This window comes from Trichosurus vulpecula, chromosome 6 (assembly GCF_011100635.1).
Source record: "Trichosurus vulpecula isolate mTriVul1 chromosome 6, mTriVul1.pri, whole genome shotgun sequence".
NCBI classification, from domain to species: Eukaryota; Metazoa; Chordata; class Mammalia; order Diprotodontia; family Phalangeridae; genus Trichosurus; species Trichosurus vulpecula.
This window is the reverse complement of record NC_050578.1, coordinates 158,344,161-158,358,991: the sequence shown is the minus strand read 5'-3', so window position 1 is coordinate 158,358,991 and position 14,831 is coordinate 158,344,161. Positions and strand designations below refer to the sequence as shown.

Below are 14,831 nucleotides of genomic sequence, written 5' to 3'. Positions count from 1 at the left end.
CCAAATTTTCTCCCCATTTCTCTTCTCCCCCACCCCAAAACAACATGTAATTTGATAGAGGCTTTACATATACATTCATATTAAACCTACTTTCACATTAGTCATGTTGTAAAGAAGAATTAGAACCAATGGGAGAAACCATGAGAAAGAAGAAACAAACAAGAGAGAGAGAGAGAGAGCAAATAATACCCTTGGAACTGCACTCAGATTCCATAGCTCTTTTTCTGGATGTGGATAGCATTTCCCATCATGAGTCTTTTGGAGTTTCCTTAGGTTCTTGCATTGCTAAGAAGACTTAAGTCTATCAAAGTTAGCCATCACACATTGTGGCTGTTAGTGTGTACAATGTTCTCCTGGTTCTGCTCACTTCACTCAGCATCAGTTCATGTAAGTCTTTCCAGGTTTTTCTGAAGTCCTCCTGCTCATCTTTTCTTATAGCACAATAGTATTCCATTACATTCATATACTACAACTTGTTCAGCCATTCCCCAACTGATAGGTATCCCCTCAATGTCCAATTCTTTGCTACCACAAAAAAGATCTGCTAAAAATGTTTTTGTACATATGGGTCCATTTCCCACTTGTGCGATCTCTTTGGGATATAGCCCTAGAAGTGGTATTGCTGGGTCCAAGAGTATGCACAATTTTTTAGCCTTTTGGGCATAGTTCCAAATTGTTCTCTAGAATGGCTGGATCAGTTCACAACTCCACCAACAATGTAACAGTGTTTCTATTTTCCCACATCTTCTCCAGCATTTATCATTTTCCTGTTTTGTCATGTTAGCCAATCTGACAGGAGAGATGTGGTACCTGAGAGTTGTTTTGCATTTCTCTAATCAATAGTGATTAAGAGTATTTTTCATATAACTATAAATATCTTTAATTTCTTCCTCTGAAAACTGCCTGTTCATATCCTTTGACCATTTATCAATTGGGGAATGACTTGCATTCTTATAAATTTGACTAAGTTCTCTACATATTGGAGAAATGAGGCCTTTATCAGAGACACTGGTTGTAAAAATTCTTTCCCAGTTTTCTGCTTCCCTCCTAATCTTGGTTGCATTGGCTTTGTTTGTGCAAAATCTTTTCAATTTAATGTAATCAAAATCATCCATTTTGCATTTTGTAATGCTCTGTCTCTTTCTTGTTTGGTCATAAATTCTTCTGTTCTCCATAAATCTGACAGTTAAACTATTCCTTGCTTTCCTAGTTTGCTTATATTGTCAGCCTTTATATCTAAATTGTGTCCCCATTTTTACTTTATTTTGGTATACAGTATAAGATGTAGGTCTATGCCTAGCTTCTGCCATACTCTTTTCCAGTTTTCCCAGCAATTTTTGTCAAATAGTAAGTTCTTATCCCAGAAGCTGGACTCTTTGGGTTTATTACTACATGCCTTTCAAAGGGTAAGTTCCAAACGACTGGGACAGACAACAAATTGTAAGACCTCAGAGAAAAGATAGATGAGCTTCAGTAAGGGATGGCTAGGGAAGGATCCCAGTGAAGGCAAGAGCTGAGCTAGACCCGGGAAGGGGAGAATGAGTAAAGGCGAATTGGGGGAAGGTGTGCATTCTTGGCAGGGAAATGATGTGGGCATACTAGGCTGAAGTAGTCTTTTTGTAACCCAAGTTCCAAAATCCGTTGGTGTGGGACTCTCCTCATTGATAAGGACCAAGGCCCTGCCCCTGCAAGAGGGGCTGGGCAAAGCTGGGGACTTTCTTTGTGAGTTTCTTCAGTCTTTTGAGGTTCTACAGTTCCTTCCGGCTTCAATGAAGAAAAGGGAAGATGCCAACCCCACTTGAGCAGTAATCTTCAAAGACAAGTGGAAACAAAACCGAGCCTCAAAGGGTACACAGGATTTAAGGTGGAGGGGGAGAAACAGAAGAGGGAAGAGGGAAGGGAATAAGCATTTATGTAGCATCTACTATATGCCAGGCACTGTGCTAAGCATTTTTATAAATATTATCTCATTGGATCCTCACAACAACCCTGAAAGGTAGGTTCTGTTATTATCTCATTTTATAATTGAGGAAACTGAGGCAAAGAGAGGTGAAATGACTTGCCCAGGGACACACAGCTAGGAAGTGTCTGAGGCTGGATTTGAACTCAAGTCTTCCTGACTTCAGGCCTGGTGCTCTATCCCACTGTATCACCTCAAGGACATCCCAGGTGAAGGAAATATACATGTGGGAATAAGCATGGTGAATAAAATGGACAATGAAGGAACTTACTTCACAAGAGCAGAGGAATATATTGGTGAATATTGGGAAATAAAGTAAGAGTAGGATTATGGGACCAGATTATAGAAGGACTAGGAAGCCGAGAAAAAGGAGTTGGAACTCTCCAGGCTAGGGAGCCACAACAGATTCATGACCAGGGCAGGTAGGTGAGGTATTTAAGTAAAAGTTGACCTCCATATGTAAGATAGTCTGGAATGGGAAAGAGGCTGCAGGTTGCAAGAAGTAAGTGGATGCTGTAGTAACTGAGGTGAAAGAGACCTAAATTTAAGATAACAAGAAAAAAAGAGCATGTCAGAGACATTTTGAACAATGTCATGATTAATTTGATATAGAGATTTGTCCATGGTAGGTGTTTTTTAATAAATGTTTGCTGGATACATGATGTGTGCGGAGTTGAACTTAAAAGATTATTCCACATGGTTCTAACCTAATTGAAAAATGTCCCAAGAGGCTTTCAGCTAAGGAGGGAACACTCCCTTAGTAAACATTTCCTTTGATTAATGAAGTGGTTTTAGTGATCAGAAACACAAACCAATGGGACGCAGATATAATTATGTCAGGTCCAAAGAGCACCGGGAACAAGAGAAGGAAGGGAATTAGAGGTGCCCTGTGTACAACGTATGTTATGGGAAATCTCCACTGAGGAGAGTTTCACCAAATAAGCCTCAGAATCCTCCTGGGCCCTCAAGGCTCTGTCCAGGTGTCACTTCCTCCAGGAAATCCTTTCCTTCTTTCCAGCTTCCAGTGTTCTTCTCTCCTCAAAGGCTCCAGAAGCACTGTCTCCTTTCTTCCTCCTGTGCTCTCGTCACTTCCTACCTTGTTGTCTACATAGCTGGTCCATGTCCCCTTTCTCCCTTCCTTTGGCCCCCAATAGAATATAAGCTTCTTGAGGGCATGTACCATGGTTCCTGCTCATTTTTTCTTTGTAACCCCAGCATCTGTAAGTGCTGGGCACATAAGTAGATACTTAAAAAAAATGTTCATTGAATTGAATCGAAATTCATGAGCCCATGTGTCACATAGTAACTCAGTGCTGACTTTGGGAGCAATATTTGTAGGGTTAATGTGTGAGGTAAATAAATGAAATGTGAAGACTTCACAGGGGAGAATGTGTATAATATTCATATCTATCTATATCTATATACAGGAGTGTTTAAAAATCAAGATATAGGGAAGGGGAAGATTCTGAGACCGTGAGATTCTGATGGCTCAGCCTCTGCGAAAGTTACCCTGAAACTTTTTGTTCTTTCTTCTGGTTCTGGTTTAAAGATTTGCTCAGTAAGAACAGGGTCATAATGACCTGTTTTTCTCTACTGTAAAGAATGGAGAGGGCCTCCCCCTCCCCTTATTCTATTCTCCTTCTTAAGATTTATAGATGTCACCTCAGTTGTCATCATTAACTAAGGGAATGGGAATTGGAGTTTCTGTGCCTCAAGTTCCCAGTTCTTTGTCTAGCTTTTGCACTCAGATTGTAAGCCCACCTCCCAGCCAATTGTGAGAAGGGTCAGAGGTGGGTGGGAATTCTCTTGTGTTAGGTATAATTATGGGTGCCCTGCCCCTTGAAAGGGCCTCCCTTGCTGGATTCATTCTAGCAGGGGGTGCTCAATTCCTGAGAATTGAATAAAATTTATTTCTGTTCCCACCCTGAGATGGCTCCTTATTAACTTTTAATTGGTGAGGGTCTTTCATCCCACACAGTTTATATAGGGTTAATATCTGTCAAGGATAGCTAGGTGGTGAAGTGGATAGAGTGCCAGGCCTGGAGTCAGGAAGACTTGAATTCAAATCCAGTCCCAGATACTTCCTGGCTATGTGACCCTGGTCAAGTCACTTAACCCTGTTTGCCTCTGTTTCCTCCTCTGTCAAATCACTAGGGAAGGAAATGGCAAACCATTCCAGTATCTTTGCCAAGGAAACCCCAAAAGGGGTCGTGGAGAGTCAGACATGACTGAAAACGACTGAAAAACAACAACTAATTTATCAGCAATTAGGAAAATGTGGTTTTTAAAAAGAGTAACTGACTCACTTGTAACCAAAAGCCTATACATTTAAAAACCATATCTTCTTTTTGCAGAACAAGCAAAGGTGTGCTGAAGCTGGCTTGACCAAGAGCCAATTGTTAACTTTCCAAAGTGGACATTCACACCTCCGATATCAGTAAATGCTACAAAACAGGGCTTGATTTATTGTTTTGTTGATGATCTAGAACAGCGGTCTGGACACTCAGGAGTGTCTAGACAGAACCAGATTAAAACGTAATCGGGAAAGATTTAACAAAATTAATAAAAATAACATAACGTAGATAATGTTTTCTCAGTCAATATACGGCCTCCAGGGATCCATTTCTATTTCAGTTTGACCTACTGGCCTATACTTAAGAAAACGATCAAGAAAATGCTATAAATGTAAGTTAAACTTAAAAGTTGTCATGCGTACACTTTTCCGCCCGAAGAGACAGTGGTTAAATGTCCCAGCGCACTTCATTTTTGTTCTAGAAGGATTCAAAGTTAAGTGGTCATCCCATTGTATTTCTAACAATTTTCACCCTCTGTTTCTAATATTCACTTAGCTCTGGATGGTTGTTTGAAGACTATACACTTAACTGGAATAATAAAATATTTGTAGACTAATACATTGCTAATCTCCTGCAGGCGCTTGGAAAGGATTGTTTGCTGAAGCTGGGACAATCTGACCTGGGATCAATTCCATTATTTAAAGCTATTTTAAATTGACTGGGGGGAGGGGAGCTAAGAATATTGCAGTCAAAAAGCCTGTGCAAGAGGGCTGGTGTGTCCCTGGTGTTAAATTCACCAAAGGCTTCTCCTCTGTCTTCTGCACCTGCCAGCTATTTCCCTGGCTATTGTCCAAACAAGCAACATGCTAGTAGTATCACAGCTGTCACCGAGCTCAGGAAACTAGCTGTCATTGGGTCAGGAACAGGTGACACTCTCTGTTTAGAAATGAGTTTTGTAGAGTGAAATTAACTTTTTACAGAATCACAATCACAAAATGTCAGAGCTGGAAGGGGTCTTAGGGCCATCTAGTCTAGAGGTATGGTTGAACCAGATTAAAATGTAATTGGGAAATTAGATTTAATTAAGATGAAAATATAATTGGGAAAAACTTGACAAAATTAACAAAAAGAGTATAAAACATAGATGATGTTAATTTATGGTTTTCTAAGTCAGCATGCAATGGCAGGTCTTAATGGCCCTGTTTCTACTTGAATTTGGCACCACTGGTCTAGCCCAACCCTCCTCATTTTTATAGCTGAAGATTATTGTGGTGTAGTGAAAGGTGTGCTAGGCTTGGCATCAAAGGGATCTGAGTTCAAAATACCGCTTTGATACTTCCAAGCTGTTTGACCTTGGGTAAGTCATTTCTCTCTGAGTCTATAAAAATGAGAGCAATTATATTTACATTATCTTACCTTAGAGGGTTGGGAGGAATGTGCTTTATGTAGTCTTTGGGGCTGACCTAAAAAGTTAGTTTTATCTTTGGGGTTCATTACCCCTGCCTGGAGTTTACTCTAGAAAAATTCATGTCTAGGTTTCCACAAATGTGGATAAAAAGGATCCCCAACTCCCAAATGAGCACTGAAGGAAACAAATTCGTATCAAATAAAGGACAACCTATATTTCATTGTGGAGAACATGTAGAAAATACACAGCACTTGCAGAAGTCTATACCCAGTTACAGAAAACACAAAAGGCATTCAAAGAACCCAAAGAGGCCCATAAGCTTCCCCTTGGAAGGAAATTGACCTTAGGGTTGCCACTGGGTAATGCTTTGATATTCCAGGGAAACCTTTCTTTCCCACAGAGACTTACAAAGTCCCCTCCTTTCCCTGCAAGACTTGTACCATTCTGTGGTTTAGATTCCTCCCTTAAGCACATGTACTTTGGAACAAGCAACACCTTTCCCATTATATTTGCACTTTCCGAATAATTCACTGGAATAGCTGGAGGTGACAGATCCCAATATCTTACTCTCCACTCAATGATAGGACTTCAACTCTCTTAGCTTTTCAAACTACAGGGCCATGTGAGCCACTATCTTATTTCTCTAAGAAGACTTCGCTCAGGAAATCCCTTTCTCCAGAAAGTCTATCCTCTAACTCTTAAATTGGGAGCTACCCGTGAGGTTTTCACTTGCTAAGAAATGTCTCTTCTCCGCCTAGGAGGATAGATTCCTAGATCATGTTGCCTTGGAAACAGAAATTTCTCTTCCTCTACACAAGAACTTAGAGTTCAGAAACATGGTGAATTCTTTTGCCTTCCTCCACTCTATGCTTCTGCAGTAATTTTATCATTTCCACGGCTAGTGCTGTACCTGTGCTTGGAAAAGCTGAACTTTTCTCAGGCCATATGGGCAAGCCTATCTCCCTCTGTCACATCCTGCTGTAAGTTGCTATCAACTGTTCCTGGTGGGAGAGGCATAGAGAGAGGGAGGGAGAAGAAATCCCTCCTCTAAACTTTTATAATGCTCCAGAAGAAAGGGACAAAGAAAAAGGTGAAAAGGCAAAAAAAAACTGGAAACAAGTCATATGTCTCTTCTATGGGTCAGTTATCCTGACTAGAATTCTAGCCAACCAATGATATTGGGGGTCAGTCCCTGAAAAAAATGATTGGGAATGGTCTATATCTTCTCTCTAAGGCAGGCCCACACACCATGGGGGAGAAGTATGCTCACATGTACATACTCAATAAGATGAGTTATCCTTATCAGACTCATTTAGAAAAGCTCCCCAGATTGCCCCGTGTGAGGTAAATAAAATGTGAAGACTTCAAGGGAAGATATGTATGAATCTATATCTATATCTATATTATACTAAGAAATGTTTAAAAATCAAGAAATAGGGAAACAGGGAAGTGAAAAAAAAATTCTGAGGCCATGAGATTCTGATGGCTCAGCCTCTGGGAAAGTTTACCCTGAAATTTTTTGTTCTTTCTTCTGGTTCTGGTTTAAAGATTTGCTCAGTAAGGATAGGGTCGCTGTGACCTGCTTTCCTTTACTGTAAAAGTACTGTAAGGGGCAGCTAGGTGGCGCAGTGAGTAGAGCACCAGCCCTGGAGTCAGGAGGACCTGAGTTCAAATCTGGCCTCAGACACTTGACACATGTACTAGCTGTGTGACCTTGGGCAAGTCACTTAACCTCGATTGCCCTGCCAAAAAGCAAAAAAAAAAAATAAAATAAAAAGTACTGTAGAAGAATGGAGAGCGTCTCCCCCTCCCCTTATCCTATTCTTCTTCTTTAGATTTATAGATGTCACCTCAGTTGTAATCATTAATTAAGGGAATGGGAATTGGAGTTTCTGTGCCTTGATTTCCCAGTTCTTTGTCTAGCTTTCGTGCTTAGATTGTAAGCCTGCCTCCCAGTCAATGGTGAAAAGGGTCAGAGGTGGGCAGGAATTCTCTTGTGTTAGGTATAATTATTGGTGCTTTGCCTCTTACAAAGCGCCTCCTTTGCTGGTTCTGCTCTGTGCTAGCAGAGAACGCTTTATTCTTGAGAACTGAATAAAATTTATTTCTGTTCCCACCCTGAGAGGGCTCCTTATTAACTTTTAATTGGTGAAGGTCTTTCATCCCACACACCTCTGCTTCTTTCCAGGAGTGTACCCAAATAATTATCTTCAAACATGAACATGGCTGGTTTATAACAGAGACCTAGTTAACTAAATCATGGTACCTTAAGAGTAGGATGAAAATACAGAAATATGGGAAGGCTTTGGTGAGATAACACAAGGTGACTCACCGGTCATGACTATATGAGAGGTGAAGTGAACAAATGGACAAACTCCTGAAATTAATTAATTATAATCTAACTAGTTACGAAGCAAGCTTGTATAACTGTTGAATGTTAAGTTTGTAATAGGGATATGGATTGGACCTGTGGTTTTTACTATTTTAGGGGTTTATAGGTCAGCAGCTTCTTTGCAACCTATAGTCTCAGGGAACTGATTACACTGAGAGATTAAGTGGCTTGTCCAGAGTTATGTAGCCAATATGCTTGAGGGGTGACTTGAACCCAGATCCACTACTGCATATTGCCCTTCTCACTTTGCAATAAAACCCTTAATTTGTAAACTATTATGTTTTTTACTTACATTTTTTTCTGAGCTATTTTTTGATTAGGGGAGAAAAAAATTAGATTCACTATTTCCTTCTAACTTCTTCCTGATAACTTCAAGCTTAGGTCAAAGGAATATATTATAATGCAAACTAATAACTCGCGTTTATTTAATTCTTTAAGGTTTGTCAAATACTCTACAGAGAACAATCCCGTGGGCTAGATAGCATAAGTATTCTTAGTCTCATTTTATGGGCAAGGAAAGTGAAGCTGAGAGAAATTAAGTAAATTACTGCTATTAAATATTAATTAAAGTAATAACAATTAGATTAGATTAATTAACTTATTGGTCTTCATTACTCTCCAGGCTACACTCCAGACTCTCTCTACCTGCCCCAGAAACCTCTTCCTCCTAAATGCTCCCTCTGGCCCTGGAATTCACACATTGGAAGTACTGTCCACCCTTTGGCCTCTCCCTCTGTTTGGATAGCTCCTTCAGGACATTCTTTTAAGGAAGGTGCCCAGGCCAGTCATGTCTTCATTACTTTCCAGGCTTAACTTCTGACTTGCTCTACTAAGACACAGTTCAGGTACCTGGTGTCAGCACCTTCATTCCCATCTCTCCCTGTCCCCTTTCAGTTTGGTTTTATGTGAGGTCCCGATGGAAGGAAGAAAGAAAGAAAAAAAGAAAGAAAAAGAAAGAAAAGAAAGGAAGGAAAGAAGGAAGGAAGGAAAGAAAAAGGGAGGAAGGAAGGAAGGAAGGAAGGAAGGAAGGAAGGAAGGAAGGAAGGAAGGATTAGCTGCATGAACTTACTCAGCAAACATTTGTGAGGTATGTGTAAGGCACTATGCTCCATTAGAATGTAAGCTCCTGGAAGGCAAGGACTGTTTTTCTGCTTGCCTTTGTTTTCCCAGCCCTGAGCACAAGGTCTGGCACTATTGTACTTAATAAACACTTGTTGACTGACTGACTTACCCATAGTCACACAACTAGAAAGTGCCAGAGCTGTAGTTCAAATTCTGTTTTTTCTGGTTCTAAGGGTGTTACCCTTTCCATTACAATGTGGCGCCCTCCCCATAGGAAGATGTATAGTGGATAATTATTTTTAAAGGCTCGCCTGAGGAAGTAGAAAAGGTAAACAAAAATGTATGGAAGGACAATAAAGGAGGCCAGAATAAACTGGACTAAATGGAGCTGTAATTAAAGAGTGAATTATTCCAAATTTATGACTAAGCTTGTGGTACCATGAAAAGAATTCTGGATTTAGATTCATAAGACCAGGGTTTATGTCCTAGCTCTGCAGATTACTAAATGGGTGACTTTGGGCAAGTCACTTAACTTCAGTTTCCTCATCTGTCAAATAAGGCTATTGGACTAGACGACATCAAAGGGCCTTTCCTCACTCAATATCTATGAACCTACAATAGCAGCCATATAGAACTATATACAGAGCAGTGCTACAGTCAAATCATTCCAGCATTGACTGATTCAGTCACTCTACCTCTTCCGCATTGAAACTCTCTGAATATGTAGAAGTGGCCCGTCATTATGGTGACAACATTTAGTATGTCTATAAACTTCTAAGGGTGGGGCAGGGAGGACTAAAAATAGCACAAATGGCTATTGGGAGAAATCAGAGTAGCCTTTATGGGGAAGGTCAGAGATGGTTCAGATCATGTGATTATTCTCTAGAGCAGGGATTCTTAAGCTGGAGTCTGTGAACTTTTTAAAAAAATGTTTTGATATTATTATTTCCTTTATAATCCTATGTATTTTATTTTATGCATTTAAAAACATTATTCTGAGACAGTCCATAAGCTTCCCCAGATTGCTAAAGGGGTCTACAAGACAAAAAATGTTAAGAACTCCTGTTGTATAGTAAGTGGTTCCAGGCAGCACCTCTCTCTCACCAGCCCTGTTTCCCTAGAATGTTCTTACCTCACAAAAATAAGTGAGAATTTGGCCACAGAGGCATATATGAAAAACAACAAAATTACTTTTGGTAAATGTCAGATAGTACAATTAAGGAAAAATAATTCAAGTCATAAAAATGTAAGGAATTGGAAAGGCCTGACAAAGAATTATACACAGAATCTTGTCTAAAATCCCCTTATCTATCTTCCTTCCTTCCTTCCTTCCTTCCATCAGATATTTTCCTCTTAGTATTTCTAGAGCAAAGTATTTGGACTTTTCTTCCCACTGTTGGCATGTGTATTTCTGGGAAAGTGTGACTTAATTTTATTGGGATGGAGGGGCGCAGTGGGGCAAAGGTTCTATTACTACTGTACTCTCTGTAATATTTCATTAAATGCTTTCAGTTTGAACTACTTGTGTCTTCTGGCTGATTGGCAAAAGTCACTACCTTTACAGGGGCTCATGAACTGTGGTTTTGAGTTGATGAGGGTCCTCTAAGGGCCTTGAACTTACAATAGCTTTTGGAATTGCTCCACATGTGAGGGGTGGACTGGAGTGGGATGCCCCTGATGCTATATGACCTTGACTTCAAATTACTGCAGAAAATACTGAGACTAGAGAAGTTTAATAACTTGCTCAATATGTAACTGATAAGTTAGATTTTGAACTGAGGCCCTCTAAGTCCAGATTCAGGGCTCTTTGATTACATCTACTAGACTGGTGCACAACAAAATGCTATTTTGATGTCTAAGATGTCCAAATGCTAGTAGTATAACCTCTAGATTACCAGTATAGCAAAGGGCAATAAATATACCCTTCACTGGCTATGGAGGAAGAGAGCCCACCACCTCACTAAAAAAGAAAGACAAAACAAAACAAAGCGTCTGACCTCATTCCATGAAATATAAAAGAGAAAAGTCAATAGGCTATGTCCCAAAAGGAAAGGGAAGGAGGAAGCCATTCTTTTCTATGCAGTTCCATTGATATTATCCTCAGAATAATTATCTCTTCAACTCTAGACCACCACTATTCAAAAGATGCTAAAAACAAGTTTGGAGAAAAGGCACAAAAAACAGAAAATGGAACATAAGAACTCAGTGGAAAAGCTTAATGGGTATAATTTGGGATGGAGAGAAGATGGTGATCTCCTAATTTTTCTTTGCATGACCTACAACACTTAGCACAGTGTCTTGCACATAACAGATGCTAAATAAATTTTGACCGAATATATAAATATCTCAACCCTCCCCCGATTAAAAAAAAAACTATAGTAAACTGAGTAGCAACAGGTAAATGAAAGGAAGGTAAGGAGAGTTTAGACTGAATAGTAAGATATGTTTCCTAGAATAAAACACTGCATTATTGAATAGTCTCCCAAGAGAATCAGTGGAAGCACCATTTATTACTTAGAACATTTACCATTAGACCGTAGGAGCCCTGGAAGGGGTAATCTTGTTATGGGAGAAGGCTAGAGTCTTGTTAGGAACCAGAGATGGATCTGGGTTTGTGATTTAGTTACATTTTGATAGCACAATGTATTTCTGTAAGTCTGTTTTGCAAATAGAAGAAGAAAATTTAACAATCAAAGGTACTTTGCATACTAATAGACAAAAGTACTGTAATTATGATCCTCATCTCCAGCCCATCAGGCAAGCTGTGGTAAAAATATATCCTAATAAGATAAAAAAAATGAAAATGCTCTCTTTAGTAATAACACTGAAGTTAAATCCAGTTCTATGTCGAACGAATCAGATCCAAACCTAGTCATTTCTTAGAGACTTTTGTTACTGGAATAATTTGGCATGCTCAGTAATTAACAGATGGCCACATAAAAAGGTAATTTAAAATCCAGCACTTATATACTTCCTAATGTACTTTGATACGTTGACATTATCAAGAATGAAATTTATATCATGGGAAAGAAAACCAGTGGTTTAAATAAATCCTTTAAGTTATAGCACTAAGGTTAACATTATATTAAATTCAAGAGACTCTTCTTTTAAAAACAACACATGCTACAAAGACAGCAGACTGCTTTCTTTTCAGCTCTAATTCCACGCAAGTAAAACTGAAAGCTAATATGGAGCCCATATTTACACAAAGGCATCCCACGTCAAGTGGACACATTTATTGTACACTACATTCTATTTTTTGTACTTAAACTTACCCCCTGGAGTAGCATTAAGATGATTTCTTTGAATTGACAAAACTTTGAGAGATGTAAAGACATTTCTGAAACCCTTTCTTTGGCATTTCCCCAATAAGCTGCTATGTCTCTGTAGATCCAATGAGATGGAGTAGATTCCATTGTCACTTAGGTTTAACGTTTCCAAAGAGGGAAAACACATAAAAGAGCTGAAAGTTAGCTCAGATATCCTATTGTTACTAAGGTTCAGGTGTTTTATGGTCCAATCTTCCTTTTTCTTGTTAGACACTGAGAGAGCTCTAATAGAATTGTAACTTAAATCTACTGTGGTCACTGTTTGTGGTATAGCCATTGGTATATCAGATTTTCCAGTAAAAGAACAATCCATCAAAAGGTCCCCATTCCATCGACATCCGGAGTCAGAGAGAATATCAGGTTTTCTTGATTTGGTTGCTGCTGTTCTGGTAAAATAAAGACTTAGCACTACAGCAATCACATCGAGGTAAGAGCTTTTCATAATGCCTATTGGAAAAAAGAAAAGGAAAATGAATTATATTATTCATATACAACGACATTTTTTAAAGCCAGAAGCAAATAGAAAGATACACATCCAAACTGAAAGAATTTTAAGGGTTTTGTCAAAGATACTTTTACTTGCTTCTGATACCAAACATTTTAGTTCTTAAAGATTTTTTTGCTAAGATTTATTTTCCAAAAGATTAAAGATTTAACAGAATTAATGTTTGTATCACTTTAGAACGACTAATCTATTTTTTCCTAAAGTAATTTACTCCCCTGGATCTTACCTTTAAAATGCTTTTGTTTTTCAAACATCCGTCACCCAGCAGTCACCCGGCAGGCTACTTTGGAATTAGTGAAACATTATCAAGGTTTGGAACTTTGCTGCTTCCTCCCTGGTTCTACGGCAGGAGCAAAGTCGATTATGCTTATCTACAATTCTTTCCCGAGTGAGACATGTGGCTTATTACTAGAGCACTGAATGGCAGAAAGTTCAATGGGTCACACGGATCCTGTATGCTTAGAATTTATATATGAATTAAATAAATAAGTAGGAATGGACTGTTTAGTCTTCGGTGGTTTTTACATCATTGTCTTTGCAGGTGTTTTGGAAAACATTGTCACTCTCAGGTTATAAGATTTTGGAACACACCATGTAGATTGGTTTGGTTTTTTAAAACCTTGCTTTTCCACATCCATACAGGTGCAGCCAGATACCATCAATCACCCGAACCATTTTAGGGGCAGTTCTGACTGAGAAAGCTGTAAATACCACATTCATTTGAATATAGGCTGTTTGAATATATAAACCTCATTCCCCAAAAGAAGAATTCTCAGTGGAAAATAATTGCCTCAAGTGATTCTTAAAAAATTAATCCATTTGAGATAAACACTATTTTAAAAACTTTATTGCTGGTTTTTGTTTTGACATCACTTTCATTTTCAAATAGATTCTTCCTGTTACTCCAAACCAGGGACTTACTCCGTGTAACAAAAAAATGAAAAAGAAAAGAAGTAAAAAAGAAAGTTCAGCAAAACAAAGCAATCTAGCAATTGAGTCTGACAGTATATGCAAGGTTCCTCATCCACAGTCCCCAACCTTTCTAGTTAAGTGGGGGAAGAGAGATATTTTCCTGTTTCTATTTCAGGGACAATCTTAATCATTGTAATTATACAACATTCACTTTATTTTTTATATTCTTTACATTGAAGCTTTTTTTCTAAAGGCAAATTACTTTGGCCACACAAATATGTAAAGTATCAGAGAAGCCTAAAAGGGACCCAAGGAAAGTGAGGTGATTTGAACTGGAAAATGAACATGGGAAGTTCCTTTATAAAATGGGCAATTCAAAGATTCCTTCTGGCTCTAAATCCTATGATGCTGATGCAGGGAGTACATTGATTCATAATATCAGAACTCTAGAGTTGGGATGGACTTTATAAATCTTTAAAATCTTATCCAGGGGTGGTTAGGTGGCGCAGTGAGTAGAGCACTGGCCCTGGAGTTGGGAGGACCTGAGTTCAAATGTGACCTCAGACACTTGACACTTAACTGGCTGTGTGACCTTGGGCAAATCACTTAACTCCAATTGCCCTGCCTTCCCCCCTCCAAAAAAATAAATAAAATCTTGTTCAATCACTTCATCTTAGAGGTAAAGAAATGGAGACCCCCAAGACGTCACACAAATAGTAAGAAAATGAACCAAGATTCAAACCCAGATCTTCTACTTCCAAATCTAGAGGGGAGAAACAGCATGAGGGTCACTAGCCTCTGTCAGTCTTTTTCATCCAGCCCATAGACCACAACTGTATCATGGGAGTTGAAAGGAATTAAAAGGATTTTTTTCACTCCAAATTATATGAGTTTCAACTGAAACAAAACTGAATTTCAGCCACTTTCTCCTAACCCCCAACCAGGTAGCCCAAGAAAAGCAGTTTAAAA

At 38.9% G+C, this 14,831-nt stretch overlaps 1 protein-coding gene across 1 annotated transcript in view; it reads right to left on the bottom strand.

Annotated features, from left to right (window-relative positions):
- Positions 1 to 13,256, bottom strand: part of LRRC66 (leucine rich repeat containing 66) — a 36,956-nt gene extending 23,700 nt beyond the window's left edge. Inside the window, exons 1-2 of the mRNA XM_036764888.1 lie at positions 13,177 to 13,256; positions 12,392 to 12,892 (exon numbers count right to left, since the gene is read on the bottom strand). Of these exons, the coding sequence (XP_036620783.1) occupies positions 12,392 to 12,892; positions 13,177 to 13,204 (529 nt within the window). The 5' untranslated portion in view covers positions 13,205 to 13,256. The remainder of the gene's footprint in view (positions 1 to 12,391; positions 12,893 to 13,176) is intronic.
- Positions 13,257 to 14,831: the final 1,575 nt, after the last annotated feature.